This window comes from Penicillium cosmopolitanum (assembly GCF_028827165.1).
Source record: "Penicillium cosmopolitanum strain IBT 29677 chromosome Unknown utg000004l:1.0-4361866.0:1.0-4365735.0, whole genome shotgun sequence".
NCBI classification, from domain to species: domain Eukaryota; kingdom Fungi; phylum Ascomycota; class Eurotiomycetes; order Eurotiales; family Aspergillaceae; genus Penicillium; species Penicillium cosmopolitanum.
In genome coordinates, this window is record NW_026622674.1 from 922831 (window position 1) to 941900 (window position 19070).

Here is a 19070-nt window from a genome sequence, read left to right on the forward strand (position 1 = left end):
GTGGCGCCGCGAATACGAATATTTTTAGTCCAGCCTCAGCCTACTGTAAATATGTCCAGCAGTATTGAACAAAGAGATCAGTAGACTAGTATATTGATTATATAGCAAATGGTCATCTATTTTCACTTGCCATGTTCTATAATAATAGTCCCACTAGTAGTAGGATATACCCCTCTAGGGCTAGGGTATACTTCCAGCATGTAGATACTGCCTGCACTGAATCATATTCACATGTACCCTAAGGTCATCCTGATACAATCTTCCCGTTTGTACCCGTCTCACACTACAATCTCAGTTTAGTCTCAGTCTACACTGTATCTACAAAGTACAAAGTACTAACTAAATGTACTGTTCATCCCATGTGTTCCATATGTTCCACCGCTTTTTGCTCACCGCTTGATCTCCTTATCGTTATCGGTCAGCATTCTACAAGGTTTTTTTTCTTTTTTTTTTTTTAATAGACTATATTTAATTAATTATTTTGTCTCTTACATCTGATCACCCTAAAACTCCAAGTTCTCTTTGACACAGCCAGCAATTCTGAAAATCTAGTCCTTCTAGCGTTGGAGGTCTCCTCCTTTCCCCTTTTCATCCTCCCAAAAGTGCCTAGTATACCCATCCCATCCACAAGTGGCAAAATATTAAATTTGCATTATCGGCACTCCGGCTGGCGCGGGTGGGTCGACAATCCCTTGTGCCAACCCAAAACAACCCTTGCAACAAACTTTGACTCTGACCTCTCGATTTTTCAACTGGCGTCCCGGCATTTCCCCGTCATTTGGAACCGCTTTGGTTCACATGGGCTGTGCTGCTTCAGGTTTTTTTTAGTTTCTTTTCTGGAAAGGCGGCCAAAGCCGGATCCGGGTCAGATAGGGAGAAAAATTTTCCCTTTCTTTCTCGCAAGGAAAAAAAAAGAAATTTTCTTTGCGCTTACATCGGAATCTGATTTGTCCAGTTGTTTGTCCTTCCACGTCCAAAGTACATTGTGGCGTTGCCGTTTGCCCGTTTGCCCCCTCCTTTAATCACCCTCGTTTTGATTCGATTCGTAGAGTTCATGTTACGTCGTCTCGTAGTCATTTCCAGATACTGGCAGATCTGTGTCGCTCCTTACTCAGGTCTCCATCCATACTCCGTCACAGTATACTGCCATGTTATGTGACTGATAGATATAAACTTGAAGTCCGGGGTCAAGTGGATCCACGCTCGCATCAAATGCGCCCCAGAAATCGCCCCAGTAGTTTCTTCAATGGGGCGGCCTTATCGCGCCCCCCTTTCTTTCTTCTGCCCTTCTAAATCTGGCATGGTAGGTTTCCCCTTGGGAAAAAATCTCTCCCTTGCGTGACTAGTCGAGAGTCCGGGCCCACCCAGATCGGAGTCCTCCCCCCTTTCATGCGTGGAATCCGGGGTAGATGGATCCACGTAGAAAATGAATACAAATACTCCGTACATGCGAGTATACATATCTCGTTCAAATGTGTACAGAGTACGGAGTACAGAGTACCTTATCTGTATTAGTAGAGTACGGAGTAATATGTACTAGGGTTCCGCCACTTTACACTCCCCCTGCTCGAGGCTGAAAGAACTCGTCGTTCGTCCGTGTAACGCTGACCATCCTTTCCCTGTCCATGTCCCTGTCCATCACCGCCAGCCCTAGCCAGCCCCTTTTCAAAAAAAAAAAAAAATTGTCAATGCTCGGGGCCCTTCGAGTTTCGATTTGCCTCGCCTCGTCTCGCTCAGGCCCTTGTCCTGATACATTCGGTCCGTCCGTGAACCTATTATCTCCGCTGCTGAAAAAGGGGGAACCTTGCTGATGCAAGTTCGGGATCTGCGAGCGGGCGCCTGAGCTAAGGCCCGGGGGCTGAGGACTGGTGGTGTGCATGAATGTACGCAGTACATATGTATGTACCTAACATGCGTGGCTTAGCGAACAGGTACCAGTACGACATGACAGGTGTGTTGGCTGGACTGGGTGGATATTTCCAGTACTACTAGTACTCTACAGGGTACTCCGTGATTGCAAATATCTTCTACGCACTGGCAGTTCTATATGAGCACCAGGGTTCGTACTGAATACCTAGCAGATTGGACCGGATTATTATCTCGTCTAACCTATTGATGGAACTACCTACCCTAAGGTCGGTGAGCTTGATTTCAAAACACAGACGATAAGCACAGTCTTAGTCAAATTTATTTCCAGCATCCCAACGCAACAACACAACTTGCCGAATGTATAGTAGGAAGGGTGGTTCAAGTCGAACAGAGGAGGAATTCTGGTGCCTCAGCGTCTGGTGCCTTCATACTCCAAGTTTCTAAGGTTGGGTTTGAGTGCACCTGAAAAGCGTCCTCCAAAGCATATTCTTCGCAGTACGGTATTAATTCGTATCCGTCAATGGCGCGGCGGTTGATGGAGGAACTTGGATCGTCAAGGCTGTTGGGTGCGAAGAACATGAAGTACATGAGGATCAGGGGTAGGAAAAGATAAACCGAGATGAGAGGGATGATGATGATAAAGTGTAAGAAGAAAGAAAATTGAGTCAGTACAAGGCCGAGAGCTAGTAGTTGGAATGTGAGGCTCGAGGAAATTGTAGGCGTTGTTGTGCGACCTTGTCTTTGGGTGAATTCAAAATCCATTCTTGCGGAGTTGTTCCAACTGGGCAAGGAGTAAGTATAACACAGGGGACTGAAGGTGGTGTGGTCAGGTATAAATACTAGTAGTAGTAGGTAACTACTACTCCCTGGCCGTCACAATGTTGGCCATCCATGGTAGTAGCCCTGGTGGTGTTTGTTTGTACCCAGGTGGACAAAGCGATTGTAGACGAGAAATGGAAAATACCGCCCTCATAGATTAACAAGTGAATCTGCCGCTCTTCAATTGATACAGATTTACAGTAACCTGATGGATAAAGGAAAAAATAAATACTCATTGTAAACGGTTCTATAGCGCCACCACCCATAAGAAATGTCTATTTGGAACCAGGACAGCATCCGTAAAATAACACAACCGTCAAAAACAGGGAGGTATATACAGGCAGTACCTCTAAATCGAGCGGAACGAGACCGAGCCACAAAATATCAGAGTCGCGGAGTCGGAAAATCATTTCCTTTCTTCGCGCAGGTGGGTCGGAGGGAGATATTAGATGGTGTGGGTGGTGTGATGAGGTGTGGTGCCAGAGCCCGCCATGCTAGCCGTGATGGACCTTCATTTCCACTGTACAATGGGCCAAAACAAGAAAAAAACGCTCAAACTCCATTCCCATGCGCGACAGAGCAGGAAAGAAAAAAGAAAAAGGAAAGAAACAATGGAAGGGTTTATTCGATTCTTCGATATCCGAATAAAGGGTTCAATGTGGCCAGAATGGCTATCATGGCTTCTTCTTCACATGGCGTGAACTGCCCGGTTCAGAGGGGGGTTCATCACCGTCAATTATGCGCCATAATCGGCGCGGAGAGAAATTGTTGCCGACTAAATAAATACCGACAAACCACGCTGCAAGCAGATTTGCTAGGTGGTGGAGGAGATAGGCGTAAGTCACGCCGTAGACAGCGGAGTACATTGCGATGGCGAAGAAGATCGTCGAGGTGACGTGTTTGAAGCTGCTTGAGTTAGCACTAGTACTGGTGGATAATTGGCTGAGTGGGAGATTTTGCATACCGAGTTGTGATGCGTGGGATCATCGCACCGCTAGTCATAGTCTCGACGAGGAGGAGGAATGGCATGATAGAGAGCACATTATGGTGGGAGGAGAATGGCATAAACCAGTGAACCACGAGGTTATGCGCCCATACTAGGAGAACCAGGACATTTATCGGAAGGATCCAGAGCATGAGGATCAGAATTGAGTGGGCGTAGTTGTCGAAGTTAATGTGAGAGGTGGTCCTGGTTTCCTTGGCGTGCCACTGGGCCCGCACAGTGGTTGCCAGCTGCACTATGCAGGCGACCATATAAGCGAATTGATAGGGAATGATAGTCGAGACGAGAAGGAGAAGGACTGCGGTGTGAATCACTCGTCGTTCGGGGGTGGGACAGTTGAAAATGGGAAGATTTCCTCGGTCCTCGCGCCGTATATAGCCCGACTTGCTGTGCACTGCCCCGTAAATCAAGGAGAAAATGTTGACGAGAAGAAGAGTAACGTAATTGACCAAAACACAAACACCAACACTTATAACACCGAAGACCGGGACAAGGAACCAGAAGAATGCATCCTGGGATCCAAGGAGAAGATCGTTTTTGGTGAAATCGAGAGGGGTCTCAGTCGAGTTCGTCCGCCAATGGAACGGATCATCGGACTGAGGGAGAGCCTTGGAGGTCGCAAGAGAAGATGCCAAAAGCGACATGGCTACCAACAGGAGGGGAAGGGAAGAGCGGAGTGCTCGGCCGAGTCCGTCTGTGAAGGGGATAAAGTAGCCTGTCTCGTCATAAATTTGGAATTGCTTGCGGAGCACGAGAGCTACAACAAGCAGAGGAAAAGCGGCAAATATGGTCCGATATCGCATCACCAGCTCACCAAGACTGCCGGTTATATCCACCTGAAGAGAAACATCCACCGTCGAGCCGGAGCTAGGATCAGTCCATAGCTGGAATGACACACCGCCCGAGGCAGCGTGCTCGCGAATAGGAGATGGCATGAACGGAGCCACGCCGTGTAGATTGACATTGACTTCATTCACGTTGACGAAAAACTTCGACTCGTGAGGATCGGAGATTGACTGACGCAGCAGAGGAGCGAAGAGTTCTTCTTTCTGATCCTTTCCAATATGGCGTGTGACCTTCAGCCGGTAGTCCAGAAGACTGGAATGCAAAGCCGGGATGTTCACTTCTGTGAGCATGGGTCGGTTGGCTGGAAGCCGCATTTTGAGACCTGCGCTCAACAAGCTTCCTAGCCCAACCTTTGCTCGAAGCATGGAGTCCGAGCTGTCCGAGAACTCGGCGACCACAAACCCATGAGTAGGCACATTGGCCTTGTCAACAACAGCGACAAACTGATGCTCAGCAAGGCCCTCCAAATCATATTGGAGGTAGGAAAACGGCGGAACAGGGTCGAATGGTTTCTTCGATTCGCGAGTGGAGGCAGGTAGGTGGATAACATCCTCTGCCGCACTCTTGCAAGCCAAGCGAGTTGAGCCCACAGTGCCACCGGAGAAATCCAGGTTCATCGAAAAGACAGCTGAGCGACCATTGTTCAAAGGGAAGACGCTGCAGAACAGGACTTCGACATTACCCTGGCTGCTGAGAGTCTGATCCGTAAGAAGGGTGAACTTCTTGCCGGAGACGCCCTGCGGAGGGATCGGCAGAAGGCGTACATCCGGGCCATGTCGCTCGCCAAGCTCGCGTAGGATCAACCGCTGGCCCTGGGCGAGAATGGTATTGGCATTGTCCTCGAGAGTGAGGAGGGTGTTTGGTTCCTTCTGTGCAAGGGTCCTCTCGGCCACAGATTCCAAGCCAGTTAGGTACCACCGCTTGAGAGCCCGCATACGCTCCGCTCGAGGCTTCGTTTGAGTTGGGCGCCGCGCGTCGATGATCTCAAAGAGTGATTTGATGATCGATTTCCGGAACTGGTCGCACCATGTGATCGACAGATGGTCCATGCCAATCCAAACGTCGGGAATGGAAGAGGTGAACACGGTGAATCCGTGCGTTTCGGGTACGAGAGATGATATACTGGTATAGTCCGAGGGCACAACAGTATCGCGCGCGCCACCAGCGATCGAAATCAGAGTAACATGCCATAGCGGATTGTTGTTGGCCCATGTTTGTGAATAGGCCTCACGCCAGTAGTCGTTGATTTGCTTATAGGTGTGGACGATATCGGAGTCAAAGGAAACCGGGGGGTTTTGCGTGCGGCGCGGACATGGTGATGATCGAATTGACCGAGTTGGCTTGGTAATTGGCCATGGTCAAAGTGGTGCGAGCCACAATTCCGCCCATAGAGTGTCCGATCAATACCACGGCGCTGGGATCTGGCAGTGCAGGGTCTCGTCTTGTTCGTCGGGGATCGTGGTATAATGACAGGATGTAGGAGATCGCCTCGTTCACGTATTCGGCCTGGTCCAACAAAGTCTGTCCGTGGAAGGCGGCCATATCCTCATTGAAGTCCACCATGAAAAAGTCCAGGCTACGAACGCCGTTCGCGTGTCGGTCCTCATCGTGTCGAACCACATCATAGTAGTGTCGCGAAGCCTCGGCGGCCAAGGATCGGACCTGTCGGTAGCTACCTGCATTGCCGGGAAGGAAAAGGACGGGGACACCGTTTAACTAAATGCGATCGGATGGTCAGCGGGTGTTACTTGGGACAAATCAAGATTGAAAGATCCTCCTACCCCGATATTATCCTGCGTGTATGGATCGACGCCCTCCTCCCGATAAAGAAACAGGTTGTATTTGCTCGCGAAGCGCGTATGTTCAGTGTCGAATTCCAGCATCCGGATAAAGGTCGGGCTCATCATGGGGACACCACAGCCACTGTGACCAGCCTGGCGTTCGGTAAACGACTGAAAGATCGCGATGAGAAAGGCAACAGCGGCGAAAGTGATGACCGCGGTGAGGATGGATATCGACCAGGGACTCCTCTGGCGGGATTGACGGGTGCGACGGCCATCAGGGGAGGCAGCCTCCATGGGCAAGCGCGGGGAGTCCAATGGCATGGCTTTGGTGTCGTTGGAAGGTTGCGAGGAGGGAGTGCGCCACAGACTGGAGTTCCGGGAACGCGGCGTCGAGCTACCGTTATCGCGGCGCAAGTCAAAGCTGGTGCCGTGTCTGGCTATTTGCGACCGGGAATTATCTTGATTCTCGACCGGATGGCCATGGTCGTCTGGAGATCGAGTCGGGGAATCGTCAGTGTCGTCCGCGACAGGAGAGCCAGACGAACGTCTGTGCATTTGAGGAGGCGGAGTCGGGACTCATTCAGCACAGAATCTTGGCGCAGGGCTGGCCACACAGGACCCGTGATTGTGCTGGGGGAGGGAGGGGAAGGGGGAGGGGGGGGGAGGGGAGGGAAGGGGGGAGTGGAATGTGAAGGGAGAAGGAGGAGGAGGAGAGGGAGAGGTTGAGGTTGAGGTTGAGGGGGGGGAGAGAGAGACGGGAGCGGCCCCGGGGACTGTTGGCGTTGGTGGTGGACTTGGCGGCAAAAAAGTGCAGCGGGTTATAAGTTTGCCAGTTGCCACCAGAAAAGTGCGGGTTATTGGGGATATACTGGGGATATAGTGGTGTCTGAGAGTTCCCAGTCTAAGAGCAAGTGGCAGTCCCTGAAAAGTCCCTGAAAGTCCCTGCAAAATACCCTGACCCTAAAGGTGAAGAGTGGAGTAGAACCGGTCTATCATCTCCCTGGCAGATCTTGCGAATCTGGACGCATTTGGAAGGGCTTGGCAGTGGGGTGGTATTATCATTATGCCAGTGCTACTCTATAGTTATAACTACCTTAAGTGAATTCAATTAATTGTACATCTATGCTATAGCTAATATTATTACTAGCTACTAGTCTAATTGATCTCTGTGCTGTGCAGCTAAAACAGTGTATGTCGACATGAACTACTAGTAGTTAACTTGTACACGCGGCCCCCCCCAGGCAACCACTGGCAACCACTGCCAGTCCTCAAGGACCTGCAGGACGCGTAGAGCAAGTCACACAGTAGAAGCAAGGCATATTTATTAAGCAGATGACCCCACACTGGCACTTGTAGCACCTCGTACCTAATACCAGTAGTATCTCGGTAATTAGTTATCTTAGATCTAGTTACCACCTGGACACTAGTGTATACTTTATACTACTCTATTCTATCCTCTATACTAGTACTCATACCTCTGTAGCTCTGGAGTTTCCTTTGCATCGGCAACTGTAGGTAAACCTGGAACTTCCCAGCTTCAAACTACTATTGCAGACCAATGACAGACAAGATTCGCCTGCACGGTCATACAACCCCTGCAACTCGAATCTGATGTTAGCGAACTGCGGGGTCAGCCATCGCCTATAAAAGGCCGACAATCTTCCATTTCTCGCTGTAAATCATGCAGCTTACGTTTGACAACCTCACAGCTTACTAGATGTTAGTAACAGTCCTGGTAAGAGGTCCCTTTTCCCCATCTCTACTTCTTATAAATTGCCCCAGATCGACATGAAGAAACCCTTCAACCCTTGGACCGGTGGTTTCTGGCCGGAATGAGCTTTCATTTAAGCAGACTCAGATTGTCGTTGCTATCTTTTGTTTATCGTGGTTCTCGACTCGGAGTTGAGACGTTGGCTAATGTGGACATTTCCTAGGAGCATTCGACTATCGAGTCGGGCTTTCCTCGGCATAAGCCCTGAAACTGGGAAATAAAGATAGTGGCTTCGCTAGGGGACTCAAAATTATACCCCGCCTCTAACTATACGACTGGTTGTCACATGATGAATGAGTTACTACTACTCAATTGCTCTTCGTTTTGGTTTCAGCTTAGCCAGGTATTATCCAATTAGCTATTTAATCAGCTATGCACTATCTGCGCAATCCATATCGCCTAGCCAATAGTGGCCACATCTGATAAATTATCTCATCATCACACGGGGGTATCTCATCTCTCTTAGATTCACGTTCATAGATGGTAGGCATAAATAAACTCAGAAGCTAAATGTGTCGCGCAGTCGCCTTCTCAGGATCACTCTCATCACGATCCATACCACGATGAGCAGCAACCTCCGCCAAATCGGCATCATGCTCCGCATCAAAGTTACGACCCAGACGCTCAGGTCCAGCCAGCGTGATCAGAATAACATACGCAAAGACACAACCCATAAAGATACAAATGACCTTGCCGTACTCGTAGCGCTTGGCAGCCTCCGCGGTTGGTGGCAGTGGGAACCGCTCGCCAATCGTCGACTCGATCGTCGAACTGGCTGACGAAACAAGGTTACCGAGCTGGTAGGCTGTGCCGACGGCAAAGGTGCGGATTGAACCGGGGGATAACTCCATCAGGTGGATAGGGATCACACCCCAGGCACCCTGCACCATGAATTGTTCGAAGAACGCCGCTGCGATGACGTTATGGCTCGTGACAAAAGTGTATGGGTATAGCAGAGCACCGCCAACAATGCTAATGACGATAATAGAGAAGCGACGACCAAAGATCTGACTAGCCCAACCGCATAGAGTGCCGCCAGTCAGCGCTCCCAGGTTGGCGACGACCTGCGTTACCGTCACGGCATTCTTGGAGAATTGGAATTGGTTCTGCAGCATGGTAGGGTAAAGATCTTGGGAACCGTGAGACTGTATAGATGTATTAGTAAAATATTCGAGGCATTCAAAGCACTGACTATGTTAAGGAAAAGACATACCATGAAATTGAATCCAGCCATCAGCAAGACGAGGTAAATCAGCAAAAGCCAGTGACGCTTCAAAGCTACTTTTCCCTCGGACATAAACGATGCCGCAACACCGCCACGCACCTCCTTTCGTGTCTCCTGTCTCCTCTTGAAAGTCTCCGTCTCAGGCAAGCAAAGACGGAAAGCAATAATCAAAACAGGCGGGCAGGCTGCAAACCAATACAACGGACGCCAACCGTGAGGCGTAGTATCAACTAAGCCCCGAGCAAATGCTGTCGCGAGTAGGTATCCGAAGGCGTAACCTTGCTGCAGGAGACCGGAGACAATACCACGAGCCTCGGAGGGACAATCCTCGAGGGCGGTGGCAGCTGCGTTTCCGTATAGACCACCCATAGCAATTCCGAACAGAGCTCGGCAGGCCAGGAATTGCTTGTATGTTTGGCAGAAACCGGCACCGAGCTCGAGAACGACGAAGAGTAGCTGGTTGACGACGAATGGCCATTTACGGCCCCAGCGATCAGAGGCGATTCCAAAGGTGATAGCGCCGACGGATCGGAGCATTAGAACTAGAGTGATTCCCCAGGTGATGTCTGTGACAGATTTGTCGAAGGCTTTAGCTAGCTGAGAGGTTGTGAGGGAGACGGTGAAGAAGTCGAAGGCGTCCCATGTCCATCCAGCGAAAGCAACCTAGAATGAAATTGTTAGTTTAGTTTTGCTTTTTTGGGGGGGGTTTTTTTTGCGACGTGGGAGGAGGAAGAGGAATAGTGGGAGTGGATGTATGGTAGCTATTTGTCTGCATGTAGAGGGTATTTCTTAGGAAGTACATACTGCGAAGAAAAGCCATTGTTGGCGGTTCAGTAGAGTCAAAGCCTTAAATGGGTTCGGGGCCGGTCTCATTCGGGGGTTTGAGAGATGGAATGCGCGTCGCGATGTAGCGGCCGATACTCATATTCTCCTCAATGTCCGGCGAGTACGGGTCCACCTCCACCGGAACGGACGAATGGTCGTGTGTGTCTGCCATGGCGCCGATATCCAGATGTAAAAGTACCTAATCTGGGGAGGCCAACCCTTGGAGGACAAGACAAAGACGGGTTGGGAAGAAGAAACTTGAACTTGAAAGGGGGGGGGAAGGAAGGGGAGGCCCGAATTAAATACCGAAAAGGTCGGCTTTCCCTTTTCACCTCTAGTAACTACGATATCAGCACTCACCCAAATAACTTCGAACTTAAGGACTGTCACGCTGAATCAACCCCGCTTCATCTCATTCGTCTGGCGTACTGCGAGTCAGCATCCTTTGGGGCCAAACACGAATGAAGGGCGGGCGACCAGGGTTAGGACTGCCGATCTTGACGGTTGGAGGTAAATGGTGGAGCACGACGAGATGGAAAGTTGTCAGTTGTGGGCTTCGAGGGTTCAACCAGACGAATATTGTGGCCATATCTCTCCCTGTTTGGTGTCCATGAGTCTGTGCTACATTTGGACTCTGGTGGCTGAATGGGGGCGCACCTTGTCCCATCAAGGTTTATCTCGATGACGCTTTTCTGAGCCCCCTTCCACTCACGAGTCCCTTCAGATTGGTTCCCATCGCCGGGCCACCCGTCGTTTCTGTGGTTCCTGTGCTCTTCCAGCCAAGACATCCTCCTCCTCTCTCCGCATTTTGACTTGACTCTGGGGAAATCTCCCCTGGTTCCAACGTCGCACCCGGGGGGAATTTCCGGAGAATCCGCGATTCAGAAATTCGCCGATTCCGGAAAGTCCTCGTCTCGCATAGTAGCTTCGCCTATTACTCCCATTATTCCGTAACTTGTCTCTCTATCTACTCCGTACTCGTTTGTCTATCGGGCCAGACTTACTCCGCCGATCTGCCCAGCCCGGGGATGTGGAGAGAAAAAAGAATCCCCAAGCCCTCCCCGCGACCCACTTCAACTCTCTGTCCAACAGAGCCCATGTCCTCGTGCCGTCCGATCTGCCCATCGGCCCTAACTAGTACATACAGTAGGTCGGCCTATGGATTACCTCGGCCTATCCTATGGCGCGGGCAGGGATTCTTGCCGAATTAGCCTATTTTCTTCGCTCAGTCGGCACAACGACACACCACACAAATGCCGGAGATTCTCGGTCGAATCATAACCAACAACCAATTACCAATGACCATTAGTTAAGGACGGTGCAACATGTACGAACAAACGTGTCGGCCACGAGCCTCTATCAGGAGTGCAACGCCGGACAAATAACCTTTCTTCCGAGACTCGGCGGGCCGGAGGCGAAGCTTGGCGCGGGGGTTGGTCGCTTTGCTTTGCCATCTCTTCTATCTGGATTGGTGGCTTGATCATACTTTTCGGATGTTGGCCGACGAAAAAGAACTTACTCCCAGCCCGTCCTCTCCTATTTCAATTGTCGGGCTCCAGATTGATCCCGAACATGGGAGAGATGCGGGGAGGGTTTAAGGTGGCCGGGTAAAATAGCCAGCATGGTGGAACCCGACTCCCCCGTATCTGCGCGTCTTCGAACCAAAAACTAAATGAGGATAGACATTCTCTACTCTTGATTGGAGAGTATAGCCGCAGCCACAGGTATATCGCTCTTAACCTGTATTCAAAAAGCATACTTCAAATTCAAACCTACGGCAAAATCCGAAGTCTTGATTTTCTTGGCTGCAGTGCCATGGATGCCACGAAATTGGCAAGAAAGCTTCTTATAACCCTGGCCAAGCCACGTCAATCCGAGATGACTATTTCTCATTGGAGAGCCACGCCGTTCCTTAATCTAACACAGTAAGACTTCTATAACAGCTTATGCAGAAGTCTGTCCTTTGGGATTCTTGCCTCGGGGAATTTCTTGGCTTCGCTCCATAGACCCATATTGGGCGGAGACTTGGGGTTAGCATCGTCCCACTATCTCCGCTGTCAAGTAATCTTCCGCGGAGATTTGGCACGGTTGACTTCATGCGATCTAGCTGAGAGGGTATAAAAGCGCCTAAGCATGTGTTCTATCGCTGTTATAGTAAATACCGGCTTTAAACTTGATCGCAGCAACCGGTGCATTACTCTGAAATGTTCCGGTGCTTTAGATCAAGCTTGAGATATACTATGCGACCCGTGTGATATCCTATGATAATCGCAGAATCAGAAATACCTCAGACTTCAGACTAATCGATGAGCGGAAGCAAATTTAACTTTTGCCTACGACAACAAAGACGTATATCGCTTGCGTGCACCTTCCAAGGCTGTCTTCAGGCTCCCTTCGTGTTTGCGGAACCTTCAGCTGCCTTTTAGAAAGATAGAGTATTTTCGGATTGGTGTTCAACAATCTTCCATCCTCGGAGAATGAGAGGGTACTCCAACTTCAAGTTGGAATCAACCCTAGCCTTCAAGTTCCCAGATATTGTACCGTACCGATACAAACCAGATGCAATATTTAAACAGAAGAATACCATGTTATCTGTCCCGAGTATGATCGTTTGAAACTTGAACCTTGGCGAAAATGCGAACGATTGTGTGCTTCAAGTTGCTCACTGCATGGCTCGAACGCATTTTGAATATGCCCAGGTGTCGAAGATACACGATTCCGGTGCTTAGAACCAAAGCCAGAAAATTAGTGCCGTGCTTCCAAGATTGTTGCCCTTGAGTCTTGTCTTATTGGGCATACTTCAAGGTTACCTACTAGGTAGGTAATAGATGCCTAGGTATATATACAGGCCCCAGGTCCTAACAGTGGTATAACTTCAAGACGATTCGGAACCTGAATATCGCCATCACTGACGCAGGATGGAGTTGAATTCCGCCTCCTGGCTAGTGTGCTCCATTCCAGTGGATGTGTAATGCCCTACCTGGGTAAGATGTACCGATGGATCGACCCAGCCCAGATGGGGGGCATCTGATGAAAGCGAGACGGATGTATCAAGTAACGGATCGGAGACATATGTTCTCTTGAGGCCCCTATCATTCAAGGCTAGGCCTGGCCACTCCTGAGATCATTCCAAGGTTATCTCCAATGACAAGTTGCCTTCTAGTACAATCCAAGGTTGCTTCTCTATTATTTGCCTCTCGTCTAGGCATTGAGCTGTCTGGATGTCGTGAAACAGCCCTGGAGGGTTCTCCACACGCGGCACCGGCATTATGGTCAAAACATCAATCAAAAAGCAGGGCGTGATCTTCGGTATAGTAAAAATTTGGCGGCAGTGAGCTATTTTTTTCTCGTTCGTCGAACGGGCCCACCGGAGGTGGGACAAAAGACAAAAACAATAAAAAGAATGTGACCAGACCCGGGCTCGATCCGAGGACCTCATCGGTGTTAACGATGCGTCATAACCAACTAGACTATCCGGCCAACTTGATATATGGTGGTCTATTGGAGAGCACCATAACTCCATGCTTTATAATAGCCTTTTCCTAGCCTAAGATCTTTGCATGAAAATGCGATTACTGGCAGCGTCTGTGCATCCGGCCAATCTGCGATACTGACAAATGCGAGATATGTAACGAGGACCTGAATTGATCAGTTATCGCCTTGTGATCTTCCCGTACACTTCCATGACATACTATGCCTCATTTCCCAAGCATGATGCTCGATAAGCTACTTCAGATTTTATTTCAAGTATCACATTTAGCTTCACGGATTTCTCATCACACCCTCACCACGCCCTGTTCATCCTTTATTTTCTGCTTCCGCACCCATGGTAGTTGAGATAACTTGGAATTTGTCCTAGTTACAGCCGGCGTTGGTCTTGCGGGAAATTATATCCAAGATGGCGGTTTTCACATCCGTTGCCGAGCCAAATTGAGATAGCCAACATCGTTGGATGATCTGTCCACATGGTATATAAGATACACCAGGAAATTCTTTCTGTGTAAAAAGTCTTTCGACTTTATCACTAGGCACCTCCTCATACGGGCTCCCGCCTCGGAAAATTTCGTAAAGAGTAGACCCTAGTGCGAAGAGATCTGTCGCGACTGTCGGCTGGTCTTTCCAATGCCGAGGAAGGAAAAACCGGTTTCCCTCACCAGAAGCCGGCTTTGAACCATCTACTGAAGAGCCAGACAAATCAATAATCTTGATGTCGAAAGTCGTATCTAACAGAAGGTTTCGTGGTTTTATATCGCAATGGATGACCCTCTGATATGCCCACTTTAATTTGATATCCGTTGATATTGACTTCTGAGACTGGAGATATGTCTTGAGATCCCCGTTTTTCATATATTCAAGCTTGAGTCCTTCCCTGCAATGATCTAACATGCGAACAAGTCTCTTATGTGGTCTGACACGACGGTATATGTCGGCTTCTTTGGCAATATCTAGGATATGATTTTCGATCTCACACCCTGGAAATGGTGCTTTAAGCGCAGTCCCATCGTCAAGGAGCTCGACAATCCCAGTGATGCCTCCTGAGATGAGCTCGCCTTCGGCGTTCCTGGAGCTAGAAAAATCCACATTTGTCTTCTTAATATCCCGGCTCCTATCCATCGGGTCGAGTTGTCGATCTCCCTATTGTCGAGATGTCAGGCAAGGCATTGGTAGACGGGACATGGGCAAGGAGTCCTGTTTCAACATCAGCAGCAGGAGGACGACTGATTAGGTGTGGTAGCGAAGGCAACCAAGACCATATCCAATCCCGAAAATATGAACATATCGTCCATAATAGCCGCATTTTTTCCAACCCAGGGCGCAAATGCCACCCAGTTAGTTAGCAACGAAGGGTTAACTTGATAAACCAGTCGGTCACGTTATCACAACAAAGCTACACGCCGTTTGAAAGGTCCGCTGTTCTAGACTTCGCAAAACTTTTAAAGCGTACCTCGGAGACATACGGCGCAAGGGTTGGATCGCCCTGGAATATGAGGACGGGGCGGCCTGGAAACGTCATGAGAGAGAAGTGCCCTCCTGTTCATCCCTGTGAGTTTCGTAAAAGTCATTCGAGGGGTCAAAACGTTGCTAACAGATTCGAAAGTATGTAATTTAGTGATTCACATAACATGGAAAAGTGACTGGCCAGTCTTGACAGTCTCCTTAATGAGCCAAATCTAGCTTTTCAGGGCTTTAGCGTATTCCTTATTTTATCAACTGCTCTCTACCAGGCCCACAAGACACAACTTACTCCAGCATCTCAGCATCTGGCTATCAGCAAGCCTACCTGAACGTATCATTTGAAGAGATCTCACAAGTATTGAAAGAATTTTCGTCTTAACAATAGTAATTCTGGGAGTCCGGATAGGATGAGTTGAGAGCTGAAATAGTGGATTACTAAAATCATTATAACAGTGTTTAGCTAAGATTTCATCTTATCAACTTTACATCGAGGATGCGAAAGTTAGAGATTTAGAGGAAAAACTTTCTATGTCAACCTTCGGAGCTTTATGGAATCGAAGCTTCATGCATTGGAGCTTGAAAACTTCACATCACCGGATTACATTGGAATTTCCTTCATGAATACCAACTCCACCTTCCCCATAGATGACTAGGTCTTGGAGGCTACTGAGGCTGATATGTGTCCTTTTTACGATACAAAAATAGTATGGCCTCGTTTCAAACCGACCATATTTAAATTCACTAATTCTCCATTGACTCCTGTTTGAGTAGCTCATGCTGGTCCCCTTTTTACCAATTTTGACCTCAAGGCATTGAGGCCGAAGTATTCCAAAACGAGAGGGACCACAGTCTGGCGGCAAACGCCCGGCGCTCTTTCAGACCCATTTTATCAGATAGAATGGGGCTTGTCATGACTTCGTTCAAAAGGCGGGAAAGCTGACGTACCTGTGAATGCAACCGAAGCTCCGCCTCGGTAGTTTCAAAATCCAGGGTCCGAACTTGAATGCGTGGTCCACCTGCATCATAATCGTCACTGTCAAAGAAGTCCTGTGAGATCTTGGCGAAGGCTCTACGGCGTGCTTGCTTAGCAATATACTCGCCACTGAGATCGTAATTCTGTTCTGCGAAAACCGGATCAGTAATGGCCTCCAGGATAGCCTCGCAAAACTTTCCCTCATATGCCTGTCTGCGAGTACTTTTTTCTCCACTATTTCCTCATACTGCTCTGTTTCCGTCGCCTTGACATAGTCTGCATGAGAGAACGGTGGACTCGTCTCATTTTTTCCTGCATAATCTCGCTCCAAATACTCAATGAGAACATCACGGAAAACCTTTACGTCGGGTCTGCCACCCTCCAGCCTGTCCAGAACTTCCTTTGGAAAGTATTCGTCCCAGGCCAAGTTTTCGAGAGCTTCGTCGACCCCCCATCTATCAGGATCCGATTCTCCCGACTGCTGCAATCTGAGCTCTCCCCGGAAACCTTTCTGGAGAAGACTGCGTCAAAAGTCATCCTTAAAATTGAGGCGATTGAGTGGCGACAGGAACTGTGGCATAATCTCACAAAACCATGGAGTTTCCACCATTAACGCCGACCCACATATGGCAACAGCTCTGTTACAAGCCTATATTGGAAATTATGTCCTATTTTCTTTCAGCATATTCACTACAAGGGATCGGCGTTCATGCTGTGTACAGTACATTACAAGCCCAAAGTATCTGACTCGGAGGTCTCAAAGCAGCTGACTAAAGCCTGAGTAAAGAAGAATATGACCTTCATTATCTGTTAAGTAAATGGAAAGAGCCGAAATAATAGTCCTCTTCGGTTCTGCATTCTCACGCAGCCCTTCAGTCCCCTCAATACCCACTGATAATCACAATTTGTGCGTCAAACTTTTTATGGGATGTGCAAACATTCTCCGGATCTTCTACTTCCTCTCAAACCTAGCCCTCGACGGCAGGGATATACCACCGTGCTAGGACAAAAGCGTTGAGGTCGGGCTGGGATGAATCCGGGGGAGCTTCGTGTTCAACATCATCTAGTGGCGAGCCATCCACCTGAAGTGGGTGTTTAATTGATTGCTCCTTATTGTAACGGGCCAGGCCCCGATCCATTACCCAGGCTTAGCCTGTGCGATGTGATCTATCAATCTCCCCAGGATACTTAGTCACCGCTGGTCACCCCTATTTTTACACTTCTTCACGCTTTACATAAACTGCATGCTGGCACCGCTTATGTGGCGACCGCACACAAAGCCTCTGTGATCTCACTATGTAGGATATGAAGCCATAGGCCTCGGATACTAAGAGCCTCTGTCTAACCACAAGGTCTTGACAAGGAAGCTTCTATTTAGTACCTGGGCAGGCAGTTGGCCCTGAATACTAAAATAGAAGTTTTACCAGGATAAGTTGAAGAATTCTGTGATGATGCTGCTAGTGCTTCATAACTCTTCACCCGCGGGGCAGACTCGGAGGGACCCGACAGAGAAATGGGACAGAAATAAGCCTGTCTTGACATACTCTTTGATTAATAAAGAGCGGCCTTGATTGCATTCTTTCGTCAATATGAGTCTGCCGAGAAACTTCAGGTAGTTTTAACTCAACTGACAAGATTCATCGCCAGAGGCAGAACAAGGCAAAATCCACAATCGACACAATTAGGTAGCACACACAAATCCGGAGATATCACCCATAACCAAATCTTGAATTTAGCAAGCCTGAAGATCGCTATACCTGCTTCCAGCCCGACGAAGATCCTCGGTTCAGCAGGGCTGAATATACTGATTCCCCGGCCTCTCCCGTTTAGGTATCCGGGGGCGAAGAATGGGATTCCCTGATTCGTGGGGTAGTTTCTTTACAGTAAACGTTTAGTGGGCCTTAGCCCTACAGCCACAAAAATACGAAAATCTTTGGAAGAGACAAGGGAGAAGTCGGAACCAAAGCGGATCCCAGCCCCTAACGATGTCAGGGCAAGACACATGCGGCAGGACAGTCTATGTAATGTCCTCCCAATCTGAGCCTGCAGAAGTTAATGCGGAGGATTGCCGAGTCGGTTAACCTTCTGCCTTAGTGGAGGGTAATGCCTATCGGTGGGGCGTGATGACATTGGCGATGGGGGGGGATGGCAGAAATTTTGTAGAGAGAGACTGGTGTGTGTTAGATAGAAAATAAGAAGGGTTGAGGTTGGTGATTCTTTAAATATTAAAGGTGGCTGGTGGTATCCATAATCCTTTTAGTAGTCCTGGCTACTCCGTACTCGTAACTTTGTTTTTTTACCCCTGGAGAGGCCCGGCACCCCGACAAGCCAAGGACGGCCCGCTGAAGGATAAAAATTGCGGGAAACTTGCGGGACTTGCGGGTTGGGAAGCTTGCCGAGCCCGCGATGCAACACCCCCGCCGACCCGATTGTAGGGCAACTTGACCGAGTTGCAGAACTCAAATATGGTCTTGGGTACGGAGTAAAGCTGGGTGACATAAGTAATCTTCATGTCTACAGGTTTAAGTTTTGAGGGTTGGAAATTTGATCTCTTTGTGATCTCTTTGATCTCTGCTCGAATTCTGCTTCTTCTGAATGGTATATTGTGATTCCGAAATTAATTATTGTGACTACTGGTGAGAACTAATGATAAGTAGATTTCATGAACTCGTCGAATTCATCATGCCGATAAGCCCCTCGGAGATCCTGGCCCCAACCTTAGGTGGAAAATCGATCGGGCTCGATTCATCATAGGGGTATCTCGGTCGATGAGGCCCGAGGCTGGGTGGGATGCGCAGTGGGATAAGCTGGTAGGGCTGAGCTTGGTCGCTGTTTGACCTTTGCTTGCAGCTGAGTGTTGGACCTCATGCCTGAGATCAAAACCGGGATTGGGTCGATCAACGGCGACATCCACCCAGACGTCATCGCGGACCTCTGCTATCGTGGAAGCGCGTTGTCCCATGCTCCACTCCTTATCAGAGGCGCATTTCGCTTCGAAA

The 19070-nt window shown here is 48.9% G+C and overlaps 5 protein-coding genes across 5 annotated transcripts; all 5 read right to left on the reverse strand.

Annotated features, from left to right (window-relative positions):
* Positions 1-2247: 2247 nt before the first annotated feature.
* On the reverse strand, positions 2248-2631 carry N7509_001784 (uncharacterized protein; the record flags this gene model as incomplete). The annotated part of the gene is made up of 1 exon (XM_056626421.1): positions 2248-2631. The coding sequence occupies one exon, from the start codon at positions 2629-2631 to the stop codon at positions 2248-2250; it is 384 nt and encodes a 127-aa protein (XP_056492216.1).
* A 731-nt stretch (positions 2632-3362) lies between these two features.
* Positions 3363-6867, reverse strand: N7509_001785 (GPI inositol-deacylase; the record flags this gene model as incomplete). The annotated part of the gene is made up of 4 exons (XM_056626422.1): positions 3363-3594; positions 3653-5877; positions 5915-6253; positions 6319-6867. Coding segments are annotated over 4 exons (3345 nt in total), but the record flags the coding sequence as incomplete, so codon positions are not given.
* A 1731-nt stretch (positions 6868-8598) lies between these two features.
* N7509_001786 (sugar transporter family protein) lies at positions 8599-10190 on the reverse strand (the record flags this gene model as incomplete). Its single annotated transcript, XM_056626423.1, has 3 exons — positions 8599-9237; positions 9306-9980; positions 10122-10190. The coding sequence occupies 3 exons, from the start codon at positions 10188-10190 to the stop codon at positions 8599-8601; spliced, it is 1383 nt and encodes a 460-aa protein (XP_056492218.1).
* A 3807-nt stretch (positions 10191-13997) lies between these two features.
* N7509_001787 (uncharacterized protein) lies at positions 13998-14756 on the reverse strand (the record flags this gene model as incomplete). The annotated part of the gene is made up of 1 exon (XM_056626424.1): positions 13998-14756. One exon carries the CDS (start codon positions 14754-14756, stop codon positions 13998-14000), a length of 759 nt encoding a protein of 252 aa, XP_056492219.1.
* A 1146-nt stretch (positions 14757-15902) lies between these two features.
* N7509_001788 (uncharacterized protein) lies at positions 15903-16697 on the reverse strand (the record flags this gene model as incomplete). The annotated part of the gene is given in 3 exon segments (XM_056626425.1): positions 15903-16280; positions 16295-16592; positions 16660-16697. 3 exon segments carry the CDS (start codon positions 16695-16697, stop codon positions 15903-15905), a joined length of 714 nt encoding a protein of 237 aa, XP_056492220.1.
* Between the last annotated feature and the right edge of the window lie 2373 nt (positions 16698-19070).